This window comes from Pleurodeles waltl, chromosome 11 (assembly GCF_031143425.1).
Source record: "Pleurodeles waltl isolate 20211129_DDA chromosome 11, aPleWal1.hap1.20221129, whole genome shotgun sequence".
NCBI classification, from domain to species: Eukaryota; Metazoa; Chordata; class Amphibia; order Caudata; family Salamandridae; genus Pleurodeles; species Pleurodeles waltl.
Window position 1 is genome coordinate 913,506,661 of NC_090450.1, and position 26,209 is coordinate 913,532,869.

General features: G+C 47.7%; 1 protein-coding gene across 1 annotated transcript in view; it reads right to left on the reverse strand.

Annotated features, from left to right (window-relative positions):
* Positions 1-26,209, reverse strand: part of IFT81 (intraflagellar transport 81) — a 616,811-nt gene that overhangs the window by 448,192 nt on the left and 142,410 nt on the right. The window contains exons 4-5 of the mRNA XM_069214881.1: positions 25,204-25,384; positions 14,086-14,175 (exon numbers count right to left, since the gene is read on the reverse strand). Of these exons, the coding sequence (XP_069070982.1) occupies positions 14,086-14,175; positions 25,204-25,384 (271 nt within the window). The remainder of the gene's footprint in view (positions 1-14,085; positions 14,176-25,203; positions 25,385-26,209) is intronic.

Genomic DNA, 26,209 nt, shown 5'->3' on the forward strand with positions numbered 1-26,209 from the left:
TCTGAGTGTGTTATTCATGTACGAAATAGGGTTTGGAGTGCCACTCCAATAGGAGTGATCATTACCAGAAAACACTTCCTACATAATGCTGCCTAATGGGTTGTGTACGGGTCTCAGTCCAACTGGATTTCTAATTTATACTGGTGCTTTGAACTAACTCTTGTGTAAGGGAGTAAAAAGCGGACTCTTGTAGCTGGAGGGGTTCAGCATATCATACCCTCCACATTTTTGCTGAATTAGTTTTTTTATTGGCCTTAGGACTCTGTGCACTTTACTACTGCTAACCAGTGCTAAAGTGCTTATGCTTTCTCCCCTAAACATGGTTTAGTAGGCTTATACCCAATTGGCATATTTAATTTACTTGTAAGTCCCCTGTAGAGTGGTATACCACATACCCAGGGCCTTTAAATTAAATGCTACTAGTGGGCTTGCAGGTATTATTGTGCCATCCACTTATGCAGCACTCTAAACCTTGTCCCAGACCCGCCATTGCAGCATGAATACAGTGTTAACTGCCATGTCGACTTTGCATTAAATTCCCCTTGCCAAGCCTCATTCTCCCTTTTTCATTACATATAAGTCACCCCTATCTAGGTAGCTCATAGGGCAGGGTGTTGTGTAATTAAAAGGCTGGATATGCATTTTGGAGTGTTAAATGTCCTGCTAGTGAAAAACTCTCAAGTCTGGGTTTTACTACTGTGAGGCCTACCCCTCCCATAGGAAAACATTGGGGATGCCTTATTACTTTTAATAAGCTGTAATTCGTCACTGAGAGGAGGTAGATATATCATGTTTTGGTACCTATGGAATTGTAATGATGAACCCTCTTTACTGGTAAAGTCTGATTTTTAATTACAATTTTGAAAATTAAACATTTAAAAAGCTCAGCGGTGCTCTATATTGGTTTCAGGAGCTCCTTTTTACATTTTTGACTGATTTACCCAGGTCCACAGGTGACAGGGACTGCCCCATTTGTTTAACATATACTTTTAAAAAGTTGGTATTGTCCTGCCCTTAGTCCTTTGTGCCTACAGCCTATCATCAGCCACATGACTTGGTATAGCTGACAGACTTTGTGAATTTCTCCCAGACAGTCACTCAATAGTGGGATTAGGTGTGCCTCAATGGGCTTGACGGGGCGGAGCTAAGCACAGCCCCACTTACACCTGAATAAGCTGTGTCCTGTCTCCACACAAAAGGCCTAACCACCCTGTATTGTCACCCAATAACTGAAGCCCTGAACAAATGAATGAACCTCGTCTCCCAGTGGCTCTTCTATGACTGAGTTTTTTGGGATGAGATCAAAAGAGACACCTCTCCCTCAAGCAGTGAAGAACATAAGCCTTTTTTTCAATGCCCTGTGGACCACACAGGCCAGCTTGGAACCTGAACATTTCAAGCACTTCAAATAACTTTTCTAGAAACTTCACACACCTTCCAGAGAAAGGGCACTAGTGTCGGAAGTTGGCTCTGTATGCACTATTTCAAAGTAAGGAATAGTATGCACAGAGTCCAAGGGTTCCCCTTAGAGGTAGGATAGTGGCAAAAAGAGATAATACTAATGCTCTATTTTGTGGTAGTGTGGTCGAGCAGTAGGCTTATCCAAGGAGTAGTGTTAAGCATTTGTTGTACATACACATAGACAATAAATGAGGTACACACACTCAGAGACAAATCCAGCCAATAGGTTTTGTATAGAAAAATATCTTTTCTTAGTTTATTTTAAGAACCACAGGTTCAAATTTAACATGTAATATCTTGTTTGAAAGGTATTGCAGGTAAGTACATTAGGAACTTTGAATCATTTCAATTGCATGTATACTTTTCAAGTTATTCACAAATAGCTATTTTAAAAGTGGACACTGCAATTTTCACAGTTCCTGGGGGAGGTAAGTTTTTGTTAGTTTTACCAGGTAAGTAAGACACTTACAGGGTTCAGTTCTTGGTCCAAGGTAGCCCACCGTTGGGGGTTCAGAGCAACCCCAAAGTTACCACACCAGCAGCTCAGGGCCGGTCAGGTGCAGAGTTCAAAGTGGTGCCCAAAACGCATAGGCTTCAATGGAGAGAAGGGGGTGCCCCGGTTCCAGTCTGCCAGCAGGTAAGTACCCGCGTCTTTGGAGGGCAGACCAGGGGGGTTTTGTAGGGCACCGGGGGGGACACAAGCCCACACAGAAATTTCACCCTCAGCGGCGCGGGGGCGGCCGGGTGCAGTGTTAGAACAAGCGTCGGGTTCGCAATGGAAGTCAATGAGAGATCAAGGGATCTCTTCAGCGCTGCAGGCAGGCAAGGGGGGGCTTCCTCGGGGAAACCTCCACTTGGGCAAGGGAGAGGGACTCCTGGGGGTCACTTCTGCAGTGAAAGTCCGGTCCTTCAGGTCCTGGGGGCTGCGGGTGCAGGGTCTTTTCCAGGCGTCGGGACTTAGGTTTCAGAGAGTCGCGGTCAGGGGAAGCCTCGGGATTCCCTCTGCAGGCGGCGCTGTGGGGGCTCAGGGGGGACAGGTTTTGGTACTCAAAGTCGTAGAGTAGTCCGGGGGTCCTCCCTGAGGTGTTGGTTCTCCACCAGCCGAGTCGGGGTCGCCGGGTGCAGTGTTGCAAGTCTCACGCTTCTTGCGGGGGGATTGCAGGGTTCTTTAAAGCTGCTCCTTTGGATAAAGTTGCAGTCTTTTTGGAGCAGGTCCGCTGTCCTCGGGAGTTTCTTGTCGTCGAAGCAGGGCAGTCCTCAGAGGATGCAGAGGTCGCTGGTCCCTTTGGAAGGCGTCGCTGGAGCAGAGTTCTTTGGAAGGCAGGAGACAGGCCGGTGAGTTTCTGGAGCCAAGGCAGTTGTTGTCTTCTGGTCTTCCTCTGCAGGGGTTTTCAGCTAGGCAGTCCTTCTTCTTGTTGTTGCAGGAATCTAAATTCTTAGGTTCAGGGAAGCCCTTAAATACTAAATTTAAGGGCGTGTTTAGGTCTGGGGGGTTAGTAGCCAATGGCTACTAGCCCTGAGGGTGGGTACACCCTCTTTGTGCCTCCTCCCAAGGGGAGGGGGTCACAATCCTAACCCTATTGGGGGAATCCTCCATCTGCAAGATGGAGGATTTCTAAAAGTTAGAGTCACCTCAGCTCAGGACACCTTAGGGGCTGTCCTGACTGGCCAGTGACTCCTCCTTGTTGCTTTCTTTGTTCCCTCCAGCCTTTCCGCCAAAAGTGGGGGCCGTGGCCGGAGGGGGCGGGCAACTCCACTAAGCTGGAGTGCCCTGCTGGGCTGTGACAAAGGGGTGAGCCTTTGAGGCTCACCGCCAGGTGTTACAGCTCCTGCCTGGGGGAGGTGTTAGCATCTCCACCCAGTGCAGGCTTTGTTACTGGCCTCAGAGTGACAAAGGCACTCTCCCCATGGGGCCAGCAACATGTCTCTAGTGTGGCAGGCTGCTGGAACTAGTCAGCCTACACAGACAGTCGGTTAAGTTTCAGGGGGCACCTCTAAGGTGCCCTCTGGGGTGTATTTTGCAATAAAATGTACACTGGCATCAGTGTGCATTTATTGTGCTGAGAAGTTTGATACCAAACTTCCCAGTTTTCAGTGTAGCCATTATGGTGCTGTGGAGTTCGTGTAAAACAGACTCCCAGACCATATACTCTTATGGCTACCCTGCACTTACAATGTCTAAGGTTTTGCTTAGACACTGTAGGGGTACAGTGCTCATGCACTGGTACCCTCACCTATGGTATAGTGCACCCTGCCTTGGGGCTGTAAGGCCTGCTAGAGGGGTGTCTTACCTATACTGCATAGGCAGTGAGAGGCTGGCATGGCACCCTGAGGGGAGTGCCATGTCGACTGACTCATTTTGTTCTCACTAGCACACACAGGCTTGTAAGCAGTGTGTCTGTGCTGAGTGAGGGGTCTCTAGGGTGGCATAAGACATGCTGCAGCCCTTAGAGACCTTCCTTGGCATCAGGGCCCTTGGTACTAGAAGTACCAGTTACAAGGGACTTATCTGGATGCCAGGGTCTGCCAATTGTGGATACAAAAGTACAGGTTAGGGAAAGAACACTGGTGCTGGGGCCTGGTTAGCAGGCCTCAGCACACTTTCAATTGTAAACATAGCATCAGCAAAGGCAAAAAGTCAGGGGGCAACCATGCCAAGGAGGCATTTCCTTACACAACCCCCCCCCAAACGAAAGAGGATGAGACTAACCTTTCCCAAGAGAGTCTTCATTTTCTAAGTGGAAGAACCTGGAAAGGCCATCTGCATTGGCATGGGCAGTCCCAGGTCTGTGTTCCACTATAAAGTCCATTCCCTGTAGGGAGATGGACCACCTCAACAGTTTTGGATTTTCACCTTTCATTTGCATCAGCCATTTGAGAGGTCTGTGGTCAGTTTGAACTAGGAAGTGAGTCCCAAAGAGGTATGGTCTCAGCTTCTTCAGGGACCAAACCACAGCAAAGGCCTCCCTCTCAATGGCACTCCAACGCTGCTCCCTGGGGAGTAACCTCCTGCTAATGAAAGCAACAGGCTGGTCAAGGCCATCATCATTTGTTTGGGACAGAACTGCCCCTATCCCATGTTCAGAGGCATCTGTCTGCACAATGAACTGCTTAGAATAATCTGGAGCTTTTAGAACTGGTGCTGAGCACATTGCTTGTTTCAGGGTGTCAAAGGCCTGTTGGCATTCTACAGTCCAGTTCACTTTCTTGGGCATTTTCTTGGAGGTGAGTTCAGTGAGGGCTGTCACAATGGATCCATATCCCTTCACAAACCTCCTGTAATACCCAGTCAAGCCAAGGAATGCCCTGACTTGAGTCTGGGTTTTTGGAGCTACCCAGTCCAGAATAGTCTGGATCTTGGGTTGGAGTGGCTGAACTTGGCCTCCACCTACCAGGTGGCCCAAGTAAACCACAGTTCCCTGCCCTATCTGGCATTTGGATGCCTTGATAGAGAGGCCTGCAGATTGCAGAGCCTTCAAAACCTTCTTCAGGTGGACCAGGTGATCCTGCCAGGTGGAGCTAAAGACAGCAATATCATCAAGATAAGCTGTGCTAAAGGACTCCAAACCAGCAAGGACTTGATTCACCAACCTTTGGAAGGTGGCAGGGGCATTCTTTAAACCAACGGGCATAACAGTAAACTGATAATGCCCATCAGGTGTGGAGAATGCTGTTTTCTCTTTTGCTCCAGGTGCCATTTTTATTTGCCAGTACCCTGCTGTTAAGTCAAAGGTACTTAAGAATTTGGCAGCACCTAATTTGTCTATGAGCTCATCAGCTCTAGGAATTGGATGGGCGTCTGTCTTGGTGACAGAGTTGAGCCCTCTGTAGTCCACACAAAACCTCATCTCTTTCTTTCCATCTTTGGTGTGAGGTTTGGGGACTAAGACCACTGGGCTAGCCCAGGGGCTGTCAGAGCGCTCAATTACTCCCAATTCCAGCATCTTGTGGACTTCCACCTTGATGCTTTCCTTAACATGGTCAGACTGTCTAAAGATTTAGTTTTTGACAGGCATGCTGTCTCCTGTGTCCACATCATGGGTACACAGGTGTGTCTGACCAGGGGTTAGGGAGAAGAGTTCAGGAAACTGTTGTAGGACTCTCCTACAATCAGCTTGCTGTTGGTCAGAGAGGGTGTCTGAGTAGATCACTCCATCTACTGAGCCATCTTTTGGGTCTGATGACAGAAGATCAGGGAGAGGTTCACTCTCTGCCTCCTGATCCTCATCTGTTACCATCAACAGATTTACATCAGCCCTGTCATGGAAGAGCTTAAGGCGGTTCACATGGATCACCCTCTTGGGGCTCCTGCTTGTGCCCAGGTCCACCAGGTAGGTGACCTGACTCTTCCTTTCTAGCACTGGGTAAGGGCCACTCCATTTGTCCTGAAGTGCCCTGGGAGCCACAGGCTCCAGAACCCAGACTTTCTGCCCTGGTTGGAACTCAACCATTGCAGCCTTTTGGTCATACCAAAACTTCTGGAGCTGTTGGCTGGCCTCAAGGTTTTTGCTTGCCTTTTCCATGTACTCTGCCATTCTAGAGCGAAGGCCAAGTACATAGTCCACTATGTCTTGTTTAGGCTCATGAAGAGGTCTCTCCCAGCCTTCTTTGACAAGAGCAAGTGGTCCCCTTACAGGGTGACCAAACAGAAGTTCAAAGGGTGAGAATCCTACTCCCTTCTGTGGCACCTCTCTGTAAGCGAAAAGCAGACATGGCAAGAGGACATCCCATCTCCTTTTGAGCTTTTCTGGGAGCCCCATGATCATGCCTTTTAATGTCTTGTTGAATCTCTCAACTAAGCCATTAGTTTGTGGATGGTATGGTGTAGTGAATTTGTAAGTCACTCCACACTCATTCCACATGTGTTTTAGGTAGGCTGACATGAAGTTGGTACCTCTGTCAGACACCACCTCCTTAGGGAAACCCACTCTGGTAAAGATACCAATGAGGGCCTTGGCTACTGCAGGGGCAGTAGTTGACCTAAGGGGAATAGCTTCAGGATACCTAGTAGCATGATCCACTACTACTAGGATATACATATTTCCTGAGGCTGTGGGAGGTTCTAGTGGACCAACTATGTCCACACCCACTCTTTCAAAGGGGACCCCCACCACTGGAAGTGGAATGAGGGGGGCCTTTGGGTGCCCACCTGTCTTACCACTGGCTTGACAGGTGGGGCAGGAGAGGCAAAACTCCTTAACCTTGTGGGACATATTGGGCCAGTAGAAGTGGTTGACTAACCTCTCCCACGTCTTGGTTTGTCCCAAATGCCCAGCAAGGGGAATATCATGGGCTAAGGTCAGAATAAACTCTCTGAACGACTGAGGCACTACCACTCTCCTAGTGGCACCAGGTTTGGGGTCTCTGGCCTCAGTGTACAGGAGTCCATCTTCCCAATAGACCCTATGTGTTCCATTTTTCTTGCCCTTGGACTCTTCAGCAGCTTGCTGCCTAAGGCCTTCAAGAGAGGGACAGGTTTCTTGTCCCTTACACAGCTCCTCCCTTGAGGGTCCCCCTGGGCCTAAGAGCTCAACCTGATAAGGTTCAAGCTCCAAAGGCTCAGTTCCCTCAGAGGGCAGAACTTCTTCCTGAGAAGAGAGGTTCTCTTTTTCTGACTGTGTTGAGGTTGGTTTCCCAACTGACTTTCCTTTTCTCTTGGTAGGCTGGGCCTTTCTTCCAGACTCCAGCTCTACTTTTTCACCCTGTGCCTTGCATTGTGCTCTTGTTTTTACACACACCAGTTCAGGGATACCCAGCATGGCTGCATGGGTTTTTAGTTCTACCTCAGCCCATGCTGAGGACTCCAGGTCATTTCCAAGCAGACAGTCTACTGGGATGTTTGAGGAGACCACCACCTGTTTCAGGCCATTGACCCCTCCCCATTCTAAAGTTACCATTGCCATGGGATGTGCTTTAGTCTGATTGTCAGCGTTGGTGACTGTATAGGTTTTTCCAGTCAGGTATTGGCCAGGGGAAACCAGTTTCTCTGTCACCATGGTGACACTGGCACCTGTATCCCCCAGGCCCTCTACACTTGTCCCATTAATAAAGAGCTGCTGCCTGTATTTTTGCATGTTAGGCGGCCAGGCAGCTAGTGTGGCTAAATCCACCCCACCCTCAGAGACTAGAGTAGCTTCAGTGTGGACCCTGATTTGCTCTGGGCACACTGTTGATCCCACTTGGAGACTAGCCATTCCAGTGTTACCTGGATTGGAGTTTGGAGTGGAACCTTTCTTGGGACAGGCCTTGTCTCCAGTTTGGTGTCCAGGCTGATTACAGCTACGACACCAGGCCTTTTTGGGATCAAAGTTTTTACCCTTGTACCCAGGATTGTTTTGTGAAGAGGCTCTGGGCCCACCCTCCTGTGCAGGTTTTTGGGGGCCTGTAGAAGACTCTTTACTATTTTTATTTTTGGCTGTCTCACCACCTTTCCCCTGGGGAGGTTTTGTGACCCCTTTCTTTTGGTCACCCCCTGTGGAAGTTTTGGACACCCTTGTCTTGACCCAATGGTCCGCCTTCTTTCCCAATTCTTGGGGAGAAATTGGTCCTAGGTCTACCAGATGCTGATGCAGTTTATCATTGAAACAATTACTTAACAGGTGTTCTTTCACAAATAAATTGTACAGCCCATCATAATTACTTACACCACTGCCTTGAATCCAACCATCTAGTGTTTTTACTGAGTAGTCTACAAAGTCAACCCAGGTCTGGCTCGAGGATTTTTGAGCCCCCCTGAATCTAATCCTATACTCCTCAGTGGAGAATCCAAAGCCCTCAATCAGGGTACCCTTCATGAGGTCATAAGATTCTGCATCTTTTCCAGAGAGTGTGAGGAGTCTATCCCTACACTTTCCTGTGAACATTTCCCAAAGGAGAGCACCCCAGTGAGATCTGTTCACTTTTCTGGTTACACAAGCCCTCTCAAAAGCTGTGAACCATTTGGTGATGTCATCACCATCTTCATATTTAGTTACAATCCCTTTAGGGATTTTCAACATGTCAGGAGAATCTCTGACCCTATTTATGTTGCTGCCACCATTGATGGGTCCTAGGCCCATCTCTTGTCTTTCCCTTTCTATGGCTAGGATCTGTCTTTCCAAAGCCAATCTTTTGGCCATCCTGGCTAACTGGATGTCCTCTTCACTGGAGTTGTCCTCAGTGATTTCAGAGTTGTTGGTCCCTCCTGTGAGGGAACCTGCATCTCTGACTATTATTTGTGGAGTCAGGGCTTGAGAAGCCCTGTTCTCCCTAAGTAGGACTGGAGGGGGGGAATTTCCCTCCAAGTCACTATCTTCATCCTCTGTGTTGCCATCCTCAGAGGGGTTGGCCTTTTCAAACTCTGCCAACAGCTCCTGGAGCTGTACTTTGGTAGGTTTGGAGCCCATTGCTATTTTCTTTAGTTTACAGAGTGACCTTAGCTCTCTCATCTGTAGATGGAGGTAAGGTGTGGTGTCGAGTTCCACCACATTCACATCTGTGCTAGACATTATGCTTCTAAAAGTTGGAATACTTTTTAAGAAACTAAAACTGGTTCTAGAATCTAATTCAAACTTTTAACAAACTTTTAAACTCTAAAAGAAATGCTAACAGGGACTAACACAAGGCCCTAGCAGGACTTTAAAGAATTTAGAAAACTTTTCAAATTGCAAAAATCAATTTCTAATGACAATTTTGGAATTTGTCGTGTGATCAGGTATTGGCTGAGTAGTCCAGCAAATGCAAAGTCTTGTACCCCACCGCTGATCCACCAATGTAGGAAGTTGGCTCTGTATGCACTATTTCAAAGTAAGGAATAGTATGCACAGAGTCCAAGGGTTCCCCTTAGAGGTAAGATAGTGGCAAAAAGAGATAATACTAATGCTCTATTTTGTGGTAGTGTGGTCGAGCAGTAGGCTTATCCAAGGAGTAGTGTTAAGCATTTGTTGTACATACACATAGACAATAAATGAGGTACACACACTCAGAGACAAATCCAGCCAATAGGTTTTGTATAGAAAAATATCTTTTCTTAGTTTATTTTAAGAACCACAGGTTCAAATTTAACATGTAATATCTTGTTTGAAAGGTATTGCAGGTAAGTACATTAGGAACTTTGAATCATTTCAATTGCATGTATACTTTTCAAGTTATTCACAAATAGCTATTTTAAAAGTGGACACTTAGTGCAATTTTCACAGTTCCTGGGGGAGGTAAGTTTTTGTTAGTTTTACCAGGTAAGTACGACACTTACAGGGTTCAGTTCTTGGTCCAAGGTAGCCCACCGTTGGGGGTTCAGAGCAACCCCAAAGTTACCACACCAGCAGCTCAGGGCCGGTCAGGTGCAGAGTTCAAAGTAGTGCCCAAAACGCATAGGCTTCAATGGAGAGAAGGGGGTGCCCCGGTTCCAGTCTGCCAGCAGGTAAGTACCCGCGTCTTTGGAGGGCAGACCAGGGGGGTTTTGTAGGGCACCGGGGGGGACACAAGCCCACACAGAAATTTCACCCTCAGCGGCGCGGGGGCGGCCGGGTGCAGTGTTAGAACAAGCGTCGGGTTCGCAATGGAAGTCAATGAGAGATCAAGGGATCTCTTCAGCGCTGCAGGCAGGCAAGGGGGGGCTTCCTCGGGGAAACCTCCACTTGGGCAAGGGAGAGGGACTCCTGGGGGTCACTTCTGCAGTGAAAGTCCGGTCCTTCAGGTCCTGGGGGCTGCGGGTGCAGGGTCTTTTCCAGGCGTCGGGACTTAGGTTTCAGAGAGTCGCGGTCAGGGGAAGCCTCGGGATTCCCTCTGCAGGCGGCGCTGTGGGGGCTCAGGGGGGACAGGTTTTGGTACTCAAAGTCGTAGAGTAGTCCGGGGGTCCTCCCTGAGGTGTTGGTTTTCCACCAGCCGAGTCGGGGTCGCCGGGTGCAGTGTTGCAAGTCTCAAGCTTCTTGCGGGGGGATTGCAGGGTTCTTTAAAGCTGCTCCTTTGGATAAAGTTGCAGTCTTTTTGGAGCAGGTCCGCTGTCCTCAGGAGTTTCTTGTCGTCGAAGCAGGGCAGTCCTCAGAGGATGCAGAGGTCGCTGGTCCCTTTGGAAGGCGTCGCTGGAGCAGAGTTCTTTGGAAGGCAGGAGACAGGCCGGTGAGTTTCTGGAGCCAAGGCAGTTGTTGTCTTCTGGTCTTCCTCTGCAGGGGTTTTCAGCTAGGCAGTCCTTCTTCTTGTTGTTGCAGGAATCTAAATTCTTAGGTTCAGGGAAGCCCTTAAATACTAAATTTAAGGGCGTGTTTAGGTCTGGGGGGTTAGTAGCCAATGGCTACTAGCCCTGAGGGTGGGTACACCCTCTTTGTGCCTCCTCCCAAGGGGAGGGGGTCACAATCCTAACCCTATTGGGGGAATCCTCCATCTGCAAGATGGAGGATTTCTAAAAGTTAGAGTCACCTCAGCTCAGGACACCTTAGGGGCTGTCCTGACTGGCCAGTGACTCCTCCTTGTTGCTTTCTTTGTTCCCTCCAGCCTTTCCGCCAAAAGTGGGGGCCGTGGCCGGAGGGGGCGGGCAACTCCACTAAGCTGGAGTGCCCTGCTGGGCTGTGACAAAGGGGTGAGCCTTTGAGGCTCACCGCCAGGTGTTACAGCTCCTGCCTGGGGGAGGTGTTAGCATCTCCACCCAGTGCAGGCTTTGTTACTGGCCTCAGAGTGACAAAGGCACTCTCCCCATGGGGCCAGCAACATGTCTCTAGTGTGGCAGGCTGCTGGAACTAGTCAGCCTACACAGACAGTCGGTTAAGTTTCAGGAGGCACCTCTAAGGTGTATTTTGCAATACAATGTACACTGGCATCAGTGTGCATTTATTGTGCTGAGAAGTTTGATACCAAACTTCCCAGTTTTCAGTGTAGCCATTATGGTGCTGTGGAGTTCGTGTAAAACAGACTCCCAGACCATATACTCTTATGGCTACCCTGCACTTACAATGTCTAAGGTTTTGCTTAGACACTGTAGGGGTACAGTGCTCATGCACTGGTACCCTCACCTATGGTATAGTGCACCCTGCCTTGGGGCTGTAAGGCCTGCTAGAGGGGTGTCTTACCTATACTGCATAGGCAGTGAGAGGCTGGCATGGCACCCTGAGGGGAGTGCCATGTCGACTGACTCATTTTGTTCTCACTAGCACACACAGGCTTGTAAGCAGTGTGTCTGTGCTGAGTGAGGGGTCTCTAGGGTGGCATAAGACATGCTGCAGTCCTTAGAGACCTTCCTTGGCATCAGGGCCCTTGGTACTAGAAGTACCAGTTACAAGGGACTTATCTGGATGCCAGGGTCTGCCAATTGTGGATACAAAAGTACAGGTTAGGGAAAGAACACTGGTGCTGGGGCCTGGTTAGCAGGCCTCAGCACACTTTCAATTGTAAACATAGCATCAGCAAAGGCAAAAAGTCAGGGGGCAACCATGCCAAGGAGGCATTTCCTTACAACTAGGATATAAAAATAGCACCTTCAGACCCACTCTTCAGTTCACTACTGGACCTGCGGAAGGACTCTCAAAGGACTGACTTCTGCTGTGACCTGGAAGGACTGCTATACTGCCTGGAGCTTGCCTTGAACTCTCAGAGGCCAACCCTGCTCTTGAGTCCTGCATCTATAACTGCACCCAGGACTACCAAAAGAAACTTCAATGGCTAGTGTGCTGGCCTCCTGTTCTGAGCCATAAGGACACAACAGGCTCCCACCATCTTGAACCTGCACCTGGACCCAGCCTGAGTGAGTCCTTAACCCCAAAGAATTGTCCCATCAGTCCTGGACCCTTGGTTGCGGAAATAAAGGTGACCAGATGGCCAATTTCCAAAACTGAGGACTTGGACAAAATGTGGTTAAGAAAGTGCTCTGAGAACCAGGAGAAGACCAGAACCAACACGCTTGCCTACCCGCCTGAGGTGCGGTGCCGGGAGGATTGACTTTGCGCCTTCTCTCATTATGTTCTTCTCTACAGCAACAAATCAGTTTCAGAGGTCCTTCACCAAAGAGGTATCCAAACTCGTGGAACTGTATTCCGCTACAGCCCCCTGCTTCGCCCGCTAAAAAGTTTTGACTCCCATTTCAGCAAATGAGTCCGAAGGTAAAAATCTTTTCTGAGACTTCACTCCATGGCTATCCGACAACACTCCCTCGTCGGACACTCTTGCAGCCTTGACCGGCTGAGCTTCTATTTTCTCAGACACTTTTCTTCAGCAATGTTGCTAAGATCAAAGGTAAGCTCTGACAGGGCCGAACCCACTTTTTTAAATCCAAATCACACTCCATCACAGTGGCCTTAACTCACGACTTTGACCCGGACTCACGCAACCAGATGTCTGTGGTTGCTGCTTTTATCTTTTAGGCGCAAGATTTCATTTAAAATTCATAACTCCGATTCACCAGATTGGATTTTTGTCATTTTGGTGCCAAATAATTTATCAAAATGTACTCTATTGTTTTAATTGGTTTAGGATTTTACTTGTGCTATGCTTTGACTTTATTACTGTTTGTGTGCTGCATAAATACTTTAGACATTGCCTGTAGGTTAAGCATGACTGCTTTTTGTGCCATGCTGCCCAGGGCTAAGCATAGGTTAATTTAGTGACTTTGTGGTTCACCTTGCAAGGGATTGTGGCTGCTGCTTGGCCAGGGCTCACACCCCAGTCAAACAACAACCCAATTTTACAGTTTCCCATTGACATAAGAAAGTTTGTTTCCACACCATTACACCAACCTCAGCAACACGTTATTGCTACTGCTAACATGTTAATAAACATATACTCCTTGCATCCTTTCAACTGTAGAGCACAGAACAAAGATGAGGCATGTGCAGTGCCACACTGCGTCCTCCCAAAGGGAACAGTGCAATTTACAATGCCCTGAGTGAGACAGACATATATAATTTTTCAAAGAAACATGACCTTTTCCTGAGAAAATGGATTTGCTACATCTTTAAAGGATGGTAGGCAACTCACTTCTTTAAATTTTCAGAATTAGAAATGGATACAGAGGTATAGTGCCCAGGTGCTGGCCTATGGAATGTTATCATGTGTAGTTCAGCATCTGGAATTCTAAAGAGTTGTCTTTTGAAAGCAGAGTCGGCTGGAGCTCTTAGAAGATAGCTTTAACTAGCTGCTGCTCTTTTGTCTGTATTATAACTTGCTTCTGTACCAATAAAACCTACCTGCTTCAGGAATACAGATCCGTTCTCATCTTTTCCACACTTTCGAATCAGAAGAAAACTGCTAAAGAAACCAACCTTTTCACCTAAGGCCCTAATGTATGCTGCCTTTATTTTGTATTGTCCATTTCTTTTCCAATTCAATATGCATCCATTACAAAGACATTCAGATGTTAAAAACCAAAATCTTTACTCACATGATAACAAAGGGCGGGGCACTGAATCCAGGACCTGGTCAGAGGTCGGGACCTTTGAGCAGAGGCCACGTTTGAGAGCCTTGCAATCTGGTTTTGGGGAAAGTGGCGAAGTGGAGTCCTTCACCAAACAGTCTATGTGACATAGCCAAAGGTTCACCCAGTTGGCTCTAGAGAAAGGGATGTTGTCAAGTCCAGGTGCTGAGCAAATCCTTTTGGGCTGAGTGAAAAGTGCCATCAGGCAAAAAAAAAAAAAACAATAGGTTACTTATGTATATACATACCCTTCTTATTTCTGCAGTAGATAATCCAGAGGCCTTCAGTTGTTCACACTCCTTGTGCAAATTTTTAAAGCCTTCCATCAATTCCTCATACTGTGAAATGGAAAAAGATTAAATCAGCAAAGGCGTGTGTTCAGTTGTATATTCTTGTTCATACAGTAAAACATTTTAAAATATATATATACGCTTTTTAAATTGTTGTTCTCACTTTTTAAATACATTTTCCTGAATGTAATGCATTTCACACTCTGTTGTGCTATGCACAATAGCATTTTTTTTCCACAGGGGGCAGAATCCCCACCTACATGTTTATCGTTCTCCAGACCCTTTCTGTAATCATTATTCTCAACTATCTAGACACATCACAGTTCTGCTAATAGTTCTGGTCAAAGAGAGGACGGAACAACATAACCCCCGAGGGCTAGGAAACCAATGACAATTCATATAAAGTCATCCTCGTCGGAGAACACAAATGCTTTGTGTGCAGGAACTGCAGTGACGTGTAAGCAGGAGGAAACAGTGAGGAAGTGAAGTAAATAAATAATGCGGATAATTCGGTTACTACTGACTCATCTTTCTCTCGTGTTCATTTGGACCATTAATAAGGACTAGCCTGCAAAATGGGCCAACGGTCCGCTTTCAGCCCAAAATTAAAGTAAGGTTTTTCATACAAAACACATGGAGGAAATACCATCACCTGAAAATCAAAGTCCTGCATGCTCGACCGCGCTAAAAGTGTAATATTCTTTTCAATCCCATTATCAAACCAGGTAAGTAGAACAAAAAAGAAAGCACTGTTGCTACCCAGGGCAGGCAGTGGCCGTATTTTCTGGAGCCTCAATGACCTCAGTGGTGGCGAGTGGAGCAGATTGTGAGCGATCGGGGTGGAGGAGCAAGGAAGGAAAAACAAAGCTCCTACTGCCCCTATGGGGAAACATCACTTACAATGCGGTAAATGCAACGAGATGCATTTACCACGATGCCTTTGCAAGGCATATGCGTTTACCACGCATGCCTTTACCACGAATATACCTTTACCAAACATGCCTTTGCAACGAATTTCGTTGCAAAAGAATGAATGGTAAATGTGGTAAAGGTAAGTATTAAGTGGGTTGAGATGAACGAGTTACTTACCTTCGGTAACGACTTTTCTGGTGGATACATTAGCTACCTGTGGATTCCTCACCTCATGAATACTCCCATGGCGCCAGCATTCGACGGAAATCTTCTTACTAGTCTCTGCACGTCGACGAGGACGTCACTGTCGCCCACGCGACGCCGTCTGACGTCATACAGGCAATAAGAGGTCCTCGACGACGTGCGGACGTCAGTACCAATCATTTTTTACGTGCATGAGAACAACCAGGCAATGCAATGAAAGAGCAAGGCAACATCCATTATATTGTAAAAATACACCACATTGTATGAATAACTGTAAATCTTTTTATGTACATATATATATATATATATATATATAAAACTCTCTCTTTTAAAATATATACACACACCAAGTATATACATAAAGATATATACATATATATATATAAATATATTATATATACATCTATTGCACCCTCAAAGACCAAGAGGAGCGCACTCAAGGATTACTTGGCAAGACCAGAAAGGCAACGGGGAGGCGGGTGGGACCGTGAGGAATCCACAGGTAGCTAATGTATCCACCAGAAAAGTCGTTACCGAAGGTAAGTAACTCGTTCTTCTGATGGATACAACTACCTGTGGATTCCTCACCTCATGAATAGAGTCCCAAAGCAGTACCACGCCCGGCGGTGGGTGCCTAAATGGTCAAACCAAGAAATCCTGCAGCACTGACCGTGCAAAATGGCCGTCCCTTCTAACCTCAGAATCTAAACAGTAATGTTTTGCAAAAGTGTGAAGGGACGACCAAGTTGCGGCCTTGCAGATGTCGACCACAGGAACACCTCTGGCTAAGGCCGAAGTGGCCGACTTAGCTCTGGTGGAATGAGCTCTAATGCCCTCAGGAGGATCCTTCTTTGCCAAAGAGTAACATATTTTAATGCAAAGAACAACCCACCTGGATAGTGTTCTCTTGTGGACTGCCTTTCCTCTCCTCTTGCCCACGTATCCAATAAACAGCTGATCCTCCAGCCTGAAATCCCTTGTTCTATCGATAAAGAAGCTCAACGCTCTCTTTGGGTCCAGACGGTGCAGTCTTTCTTCCTCTTTGGAAGGATGAGGCGGAGGATAGAACGTGGACAAAGTAATTGCCTGAGCCAAATGGAAGGGTGAAACAACCTTCGGGAGGAAAGCAGACTTGGTCCTCAACACCACCTTATCCCCATAAAAAGTTGTATAAGGGGGTTTTACTGATAAGGCCTGCAACTCACTCACTCTCCTTGCTGATGTTATAGCTATCAGGAAGACTGTTTTTAAAACCAAATACCTCAAGGGGCAAGAATGCATAGGTTCAAAAGGGGACCCCATAAGGAAAGTCAGGACTAAGGACAAATCCCATTGCGGCATAACGAATGGCTTAGGAGGATATTGATTTAGAAGACCTTTCAAGAATCTGATAACAATAGGGGATTTAAATAAAGATGGTTGGTCTGGAAGACATATGAAGGCTGACAAGGCCGATAAATAACCTTTAATGGTAGCCACTGCACAACCTTTCTGCGCCAGAGATAGAGCAAAAGACAAAACGTCCGATAGATGAGCATGTAAAGGATCAATCTGCCTCTCTCCACACCACGCAACAAATTTAGACCACCTATTAGCGTAGATAGATTTAGTGGAGTGTCGCCTGGCCGCTAATATAACATCCACTACCTCAGGCGGGAGAGAGAAGGAACTCAGGTTGCCCCGTTCAATCTCCAGGCATGTAGGTGCAGACTCTGGAGGTTGGGGTGTAGAACCTGCCCCTGCGACTGTGAGAGGAGGTCTGCCCTGAAAGGGAGACGGAGCGGCGGGCACATTGAGAGTTGGAGAAGGTCGGAGTACCACACCCTCCTTGGCCAATCCGGAGCTATTAAGATTACTAGAGCCCGGTCTTGGCGAATCTTCCTCAATACTCGAGGAATCAAGGGTATGGGAGGAAACGCGTAAAGCAACTGGCCGCACCAGGTCATTTGAAACGCGTCCCCCAACGCTTCCTGCATCGGATACTGAAGGCTGCAGAACAACGGACAATGCGCGTTCTCTCGAGTGGCGAACAGATCTACCCGAGGAAACCCCCACTTCTGGAAGATTAAACGGACTTGATCTGGATGGAGACGCCACTCGTGGTCTGCCGAGAAGTGGCGACTGAGACTGTCCGCACGCACGTTCAAAACTCCGGCCAGATGGTTTGCTATCAAGCAAATCCGATGGTCCTTTGCCCAGGACCATAGTCGAAGAGCTTCTCTGCAGAGAAGGTACGACCCCACTCCTCCCTGCTTGTTTATGTACCACATCGTGGTAGTATTGTCCGTTAGGACCTGTACCGACTGACCACGAAGGGAAGGGAGGAAGGCCTTGAGAGCCAGACGTACAGCCCGTAACTCTAACAGATTGATGTGAAAAATCTGTTCCTCTGGAGACCAAAGACCTTTGATCTCCAGATCCCCCAGATGAGCTCCCCACCCTAGAGTGGAAGCATCCGTTATGACTGTGGCCACTGGTGGCGACTGCTGGAACGGCTTTCCTTGTGAAAGATTGTTGCTTGCAATCCACCACTTCAAATCCACAGCAGCATCTCTGGAGATCTTGACAGTACCCTCTAGATCCCCTCTGTGTTGAGACCACTGCCTTCGGAGGCACCACTGAAGAGCCCTCATGTGCCAGCGAGCATGCGTGACCAACAGAATGCAGGAGGCAAAAAGACCGAGCAGACGAAGGACCTTGAGGACTGGAACTACCGCTCCATTTCGAAACATTGGAACCAAATCCTGAATATCTTGAATCCGCTGAGGCGGAGGAAAGGCCCGACCCAATGTTGTATCCAGTACTGCCCCTATGAACAGGAGGCGCTGAGAGGGCTCTAGGTGAGATTTGGGCTCGTTCACCGAAAAGCCCAGGTCGAACAACAACTGGGTTGTTGACTGCAGATGACGCAACACAAGCTCCGGGGACTTGGCTTTGATCAACCAATCGTCCAAGTAAGGGAATACTGCTATCCCCTTCCTTCTGAGCTCTGCCGCAACCACCGACATCACCTTTGTGAAGACTCGAGGTGCTGAAGTAAGACCAAACGGAAGGACCGCAAACTGGTAGTGTTGCGATCCCACCACAAACCGGAGATACTTCCTGTGTGACTTGAGTATCGGGATATGAAAGTAAGCATCCTGCAAGTCGACAGACACCATCCAGTCTTCCATGTTCAACGCCAAAAGCACCTGTGCTAGGGTCAGCATCTTGAACTTTTCCTGCTTGAGGAACCAATTCAAGATCCTCAGGTCCAGAATTGGTCTCAAACGACCATCCTTCTTGGGAATCAGGAAATACCTTGAGTAAACTCCTTGACCCCTTTCCTGCTCCGGGACCAACTCCACCGCGCCCTTTAAAAGGAGGACTTCTACCTCCTGTTCTAGCAACAGGAGGTGTTCTTGTGAACAATACGAAGGGCGGGGCAGGATGAGGGGCGGAAACTCCCGAAAGGGAAGGGTGTAGCCTTTTCCCACAACACTGAGAACCCAAGTGTCCGACGTAACAGTCCCCCATTTGGTGAGAAAATGCTGTAATCTTCCCCCTACAGGAGAGGAGTGAGTGGGAAATGGTGGAAGCCTAAGGCTGCTTCCCCTGCTGCACCCCGCCAGAGGATGAGGAAGAGGCAGAGTGCTGCTGAGAGGCTCCCCTGGTGCGGACCCTACCCCTCCCCCTAAAAGATCTATAGGGATGGGAAGAGGCAGGTTGCTGATATCTTCCCCGAAAGGAAGAGGAGGAAGAGCCACGCCCAAATCCACGAAACCTCCTGAAGAATCTGGAAGAGGCCGTGGAAGAAGGAGCTTGGAGTCCCAACGACTTAGCCGTGGCCCTGCTCTCCTTAAAACGTTCCAAGGCCGAATCAGCCTTAGCCCCAAACAGTTTGTCCCCATCAAACGGGAGATCCAACAATGTGGACTGTACATCTGCCGAAAAGCCCAAGTTACGGAGCCAGGCCTGTCTCCTTTCCACCACAGTTGTGCCCATTGCTCTGGCTACCGAGTCGGTGGTATCCAGTCCCGTCTGGATAATTTGGGTCGCAGCAGCCTGGGCATCAGAGACAAGATCCAAAAGACCCTGGGGAAGCTCTGTAAACGAAGAGGAGATGTCATCCATCAGAGCATGAATATACCTCCCCAGGATACAGGTTGCATTGGTGGCTTTTAACGCCAGACTGCAGGACGAAAAAATCTTCTTCGACTGCGCCTCTAGCTTTTTTGAATCTCTGTCCCCAGGCACCGTCGGAAAAGAACCAGGCGCTGACTTGGACGAACAGGAGGCCTGCACAACCAAGCTCTCCGGCGTAGGGTGCCTAGATAGGAAACCAGGATCAGTTGGAGCCGTCCGATACCTCCTGGCCACGGATCTGTGAACTGCTGGGGAAGATGCCGGCCTCTTCCACACCTCTAAAACCGGATCCAGCAGAGCGTCATTAAAAGGTAACAGAGGCTCCGCCGCGGCTGAGGCCGGATGCAACACCTCTGTCAAAAGGTTTTGTTTCGCCTCCACCACCGGCAAAGGCAGGTCCAAAAAACTAGCTGCCTTCCGTACCACTGTATGAAAGGAAGCAGCTTCCTCAGTATATTCCCCCGGGGACGAAAGGTCCCACTCAGGGGAAGTGTCCAGCCCACTGGCCGACTCCAGTCCACGCAGCCCATCACCCGAGTCCTCTAGCTCTCCTTCCTCTAGGGCTCGTTGGTACTCCTGCTCTTCTAGTACCCGGAGAGCACGCCTCCTTGAATGCAGTCGTTGCTCAATCCGCGGAGTCGACAATACCTCCGCCGAAGTCGGAGATCGGCGCCGATCTTCCGAAGCCACCGACGCCGCATCCGGCGCCACAGGTAACTTCGGCGCCGACTGAAGAGCAGTTGAAACGGATGGACCCACCGGAGTCACAGGCCGAAATCTCGACGTCGACGGGATGGAAATCCCTGGGGCCAATCCCTCCGAAGCCACCGGAGCGGCCACCGGCGCCGACACTGGCGCCGAGCCCACGTTCCCAAACGGGAGAAAGGGCATAAAGGGTGCCGGCCGAAGAGGCGCAGGATCACCCAAAGAAAAGGCCAAAGGCCCAGCCGGAGCACCCCCTGGAGCCATCTGTTGGAAGATGGCATACATCGCATTCAAGAATGCGGAACTATCGGCTCCAGGGGTGGGAAAAGCCGGATACTGGGGTGCCTGTCTCAGAGGCGACCCCGACGCCGACCTCGGCGTCTGCGCCGGAGAAAACACTTGAGGCTCCAATACCTCAATCACCGACGCCTGTCCAGGCGAAGTTGGAGACGCCGGAGAGGGCAACGGCGTCGAAGGATGCGGCGTCACCGTGGGGCTGACCTCCCATGTCCTTCGGCGCCGATCCGGAGACCTGGAACGAGCCTCCCTTGAATGACGCCGAGATTCTCTACGGCGCCGGGAGTCTCGATGACGCCGATGTCTTGGAGAAGACTTCTTGTGATGCTTCTCCTTTGACTTGGTCATAAACAGCTTCGCCTCACGTTCTTTAAGGGCCTTCGGATTCATGTGCTGACATGAATCACAAGTTGAGACGTCGTGGTCGGAGCTCAAACACCAAAGGCAATCGGAATGAGGATCCGTCACCGACATCTTGCCTCCACACTCACGACAAGGCTTAAATCCAGACTTTCTCTGCGACATTATTTCCACAGAGAAAGAGTACGCAGCAAGATATACACTGTAACCGCAAGAGTAACAGTTGCTCCCTCGAAGATAACCGTTTCGAATGCACGGAAAAAAGGGAACTGACGTCCGCACGTCGTCGAGGACCTCTTATTGCCTGTATGACGTCAGACGGCGTCGCGTGGGCGACAGTGACGTCCTCGTCGACGTGCAGAGACTAGTAAGAAGATTTCCGTCGAATGCTGGCGCCATGGGAGTATTCATGAGGTGAGGAATCCACAGGTAGTTGTATCCATCAGAAATATATATATATATTTTTTTTTTCTGACTTAGAGCCAGATGTACGTAACTTTCTGCATGGCGCAAACAGCGAATTTCGCTGTTTGCGACATGCAAAAAGCACATCGCGATGCTCATTCCCAATGGGAATGCGACTCGCAAATAGGAAGGGGCGCTCCCCTTCCTATTTGCGATTCGCATCGCGATGCAGAATTGCTTTGTGACCGCGAACGCGGTCGCAAAGCAATTTGCTGTTACCACCAGTGTCACACTGGGGGTAACCCATTCGCATTCCCCATGGGACCCCTTCCCCTTTGTGAATGGCCCTGAAAAAATGAAAACAAAAACGTTTCATTTTTTCGTTTTTATTGCAACTCGTTTTCCTTTAAGGAAAACGGGCTGCAATACAACAACAAAAAAACTGCTTTATTTAAAAGCAGTCACAGACATGGTGGTCTGCTGTCTCCAGCAGGCCACCATCCCTGTGAGTGCTGCGAATCGCAAGGGGGTCGCAAATTGCGACCCACCTCATTAATATTAATGAGGTGGGTCTTTGCGACCGCCTTGCGATTCGCAGATGGTGTCAGGGACACCATCCTGCATCCGGGTTTGCGATTCGCAAATTGCGAGTCGCTCAGACTCGCAATTTGCGAGTCGCAAACTCAGAATTTGCTACATCTGGCCCTTAGTTCCCGACAAAGGCAATCAGCCCAGGCTCTTATTCCTTGTATCAATCTATTTTATGAACCCATACTTGGGTGATTGCCTCCCCGAGAGCATTCTTATGGAGAGTATGTTTATGTACATTTGTTTTTCTTTGTATTGTCATATGTTAACTTGTCTTGTTTGCGAAGATTTTAAGTAATCATGCAATAACCATTAAGCTATATATGGTGTTTAGGGTGGGTAAATGCATTTTTAAGTTTCAGGGTGGGTATGGCTTTTTGGGTGGTAAGAGCATTTTTAGGTTTTAGTGTGGGTGTGTGTTTTGAGGTGGTAAGGGCATTTTTAGGTTTCAGGGTGGGTATGGGTTTAGGGTAGTAAGGGCATTTTTAGGTTTTAGTGGGTTTGGGGTGGTAAGAGCATTTTTGGTTTTAAGGTGGGCATAGGTTTTGGGGTGGTGAGGGCATTTTTAGGTTTTAGGGCGGGTATGGGTTTTGGGCTGGCGAGGGCATTTTTAGGTTTTAGTGTGGGTATGGGTTTTGGGCTGGTAAGGGTATTTTTAAGTTTTAGGATGGGTATGGGTTTTGGGGTGGCAAGGGCATTTTTAGGTTTCAGGGTGGGTATGAGTTTTGGGGTGGTAAGGGCTGTAAGGGCATTTTCTAGGTTTTAGGGTGGGTATGGGTTTGGGGGTGGTAAAGACATTTTTATTTTAGGGTGGGTATGGGTTTTTGGGTGGTAAGGACATTTTTAGGTTTTAAGGTGGGTATAGGATTTGGGGTGGTAAGGGGTGTTTAGGTTTTAGGGTGGGTATGGGTTTTGGGGTGGGAACGTAATTTGTAGGGTTTTTGGATGGAAAGTTGTGTTTGTGTGTGTGCACTGTTCTATCATACATCCCCCCTATGGATACTAAGCTCCTCAATGGCGTCTCAATATGAAAACATCAAATCTCTCAGGCTGTCAGAATGACTTCCTAGCACTCTGAATGTCATAGGAAGAATAAGTCCCTATAAAATAGGAATTTATTTTTCTTTAAAATTCTTCTTGTGTTTGGGATCTGCGATTAAAATACCTTACACTAGATCAGGATCTTGTATACAGCAGGTAGGGAATAGAAAGACAGATTTAGTTCTGTGAACATTCACCTTCAGAAATGAGAACAGTGATGTGGCCTTTTACGGATCCCCATGGTGAAAGAGGATGTCAAAGTCAAACCTCTACATTTGCCAAATTATGCAGCCGCTCTAGCTATGAGATAGGTACTAGACTGCTGTCTCAACCAACAAATGTTACTCTCCACTTGGAGGAACCGAGTCTTGGAGATTTCCTCCCAAAACAAAACGAAAAGGCTCAAAGCGTTTACTCAGAGGATTACTGGCCACTGTTCTAGCCTGCCTTACTCCTAAGGCAGGGCCTTGTTTTAACTTTGGTTTGCAGACTGGCATATGACTGGGATCCCACTTCTTCCACTCTAGATGTGGCTGAACTGGCAAATTAAGAAAATGCTGCCTACGAGGTAGCAATTTACCCCTTGGAGCAGCTTCTGTCTCCACAGCGAGAGCCTCTTCGGAAGAAAAAAAGAAAAAACAAGTCGTGACTGCAGACCTGCTATGGTAGCATGGGGTACCTGTCCCTACTTACTTTTTTTTTTTTTTAAGGACAGACACCAAAGCTGGGCTGGGTTAAAATAAAATACCTAATGCACATACTCCCATGTGCTGGCCTTATTTTTTATGTCTTTATATTAGGGACCAGCGTGACCTGGTTATGATGATTAAAGCCTATGACCAGTGATTACATACAAACCTTTCCAACAATAAACAACTACAATGTGTTTTAAAGGCATGCGTGGTAAAGGGGTTTGCGTTGTAAAAGGTTGCTTGGTAATGGCAGGCGTTGTAATGGCATGTATGATTCCGACCCTGTTGGAATTGCCGTTTCCCTTCTACCAGTTTTTACACCCTGACTTGTTGGTTGCACATCGATCCCTGAAGTAGATTCCGTAACCCATTAAGCTACCTTAAAATGCTTTCACTTTGTGACCTATTAAATAAGACACAATAGCATTACCAGCCTTTTCCTCATAGCCAATTTCTCCTTGAGCACAGTATGTGAAGATAATGCATACTTAGGGTGAGTTTCATTGACTTCTACTCATAACTCCGCCTGTTAAAACACTGGCCCGTATGGAATCCAGTGTTTTTCTGCAGCCACTCAATTTGTGGGTTGCCAGGGTGGATTTTGTTCCTGTACAGCACTCACTAAAACGCTTTCACTTTGGCCGCTTCTTAGCATCACAGCAGATTTCAAATAAAAGATGGGAGATGTGTGCGTGTAAACCTACAGCATGGAACTTAAAGACAAAAAGTGTGAAATAAAAATCCCATTGCTTCAGATCACTGCTGAAGAGCAAGATACAGACTGTCAGTGCCAGGATTAGCTGCACTTACTTTTGATCAACTTCTTAACTACTCTCTAACTTAACCTGCCGCTGTAGCGTACACATACATACATCCATCCCTGCACCTCCATCGAATGAAGCCGATGACATGGCCACACGAGTTGATGCTCTATCTAAACTCCTTCTGAATGCAGCTGCATGACGTCATTCCCTCTGCCCCTGCCTGTGTCATCTGAAGTGTATCACTTCCATACATACAACTAAATAAAATAAAAAATACATTCAACCGCAGTGATTAATTTGCACCAGTGGTTTCAGGTGCTCAGCAACGTCACCTAATTGTCAACATCGGCACATATGACAGTCTGCCACATGGTGGCATTGTTTATGTAATTTAGAGGTAAGCAGAACAATAGTTGTTTATTAATACAATACACATTAAAATAACTAATAACAGCACCCAAGCCATTCTTTTATTTTGAGGGCCTAGAATAGTCTGGATCGTCACACTTGCAGGAGTGTGATGGTTAGTAGTTGTGTAGGTGCTTCGCTGGCAGGGGCAAGGGAAGGTGCAAGCTACAGTGGCCTCCTGACAAGGGCCCTGGCACTTTTTTTTTTGTAAACATAATAAGCACTAAGCCAGTGTCTGTGGGGCAGGGGCCTGTGGAAAGGAGCAGGGGGCAAAGAGTGATCCTTGTTCGGTTGCCCGGGTCTGAGTTGTGTGTGACAAAGTTTCCGCTTGTCAGCACCGAGGTAGGTCACTGCTACTATCTAGAGGTTTCCCTTTCTCCAATAAGTGGTTAGTGTATTTGTGAAATGTATGTACATGTAAATTAACTCACACCTACCCAACGCTCTTTTCTGATTTTACGGAAACGAATATAGAACTGTCATACAAAAGCAAAGGCACGACTGAAAGTATTCTTATCTTAAAGTACACACTGTAGTACACGTCCATGCAGATGCAGCGCGCACATGCACAATACCTGCTTGCTCGTGTCGGCCACAACATCATCCTGGAGGAACTCGGCAGGGACCTCCAGCTTCACCAGAAACCGGGCCAGATACGCTCTCTTTTTCAGCTCGTTGGTCCGCTGAAGCAGCCAGTGCAGCACTGGGTGAATTACAGGCTTACTTCCCACAACCAGGCCCTGGCGAAACGTACTCCTGCGGGGGGACAAACGAGACTGCTCAGATGGAAAATTGTTTATTTTGGCTTTAAATTCAGACACTGGTTCTATTTTCGGGCAGCTTTCAAATGCCTGAAACGATCCATGGACAAGGTCAATGAAACTCTGCACTGGGGCATAAGAACGGGACAAGTGTATTTGCGCGTGTGTAACAGACTGGGGCAAACGGATTTTGCCCCAGTGTAGATCACAGGTTCCCACCACGGAAAAACTAGATAATCTCAAAGCCGTGTGCAACACGTGCTTGGCGCAAAAACGATTGAGTGAGTCAGTTGTAAGAGTGGGTCAGTTGTAAGAGTGAGTCAGGGATTTTAAGAAAGAAATCCCAAATCACGTACGAACAGTTAAAAAACAAAAATAGCAAACGTATTTTACTACTTGTAAAATGAAACAAAAACTAAATAAAGTTATTGTCCCCCAAACCACAGTTCTAGATTTCACATTCGAAAAGTGAATGACGTTAATGTTATCCACTTATTATATTAACAGCAAAAATGGCGTTGAAAACAGTTTGTTTCGTGTTTTCCGAGACGTAAATACCATTTGCTCCATTCCATCCTTCATTAGCCAAATAAATGATGCGGATGAATTATTTGCTACCTGCGAAGAGCTTTTGTGCTATGGTTCGAAACTTGTGGCATTTAGGAGATGACAAAGAGAAAAACAAGACCGCTTGATTTACACATTGTCGATAGCAGGACCCCGGGGTAGAAATTAGAATTGCACTGATGAATTAGGAAAATTCTCTACTATTAGCCAGAAGCAGCCGGTGAAGCCACCAGCTATCAAACAGTGCGCTCTG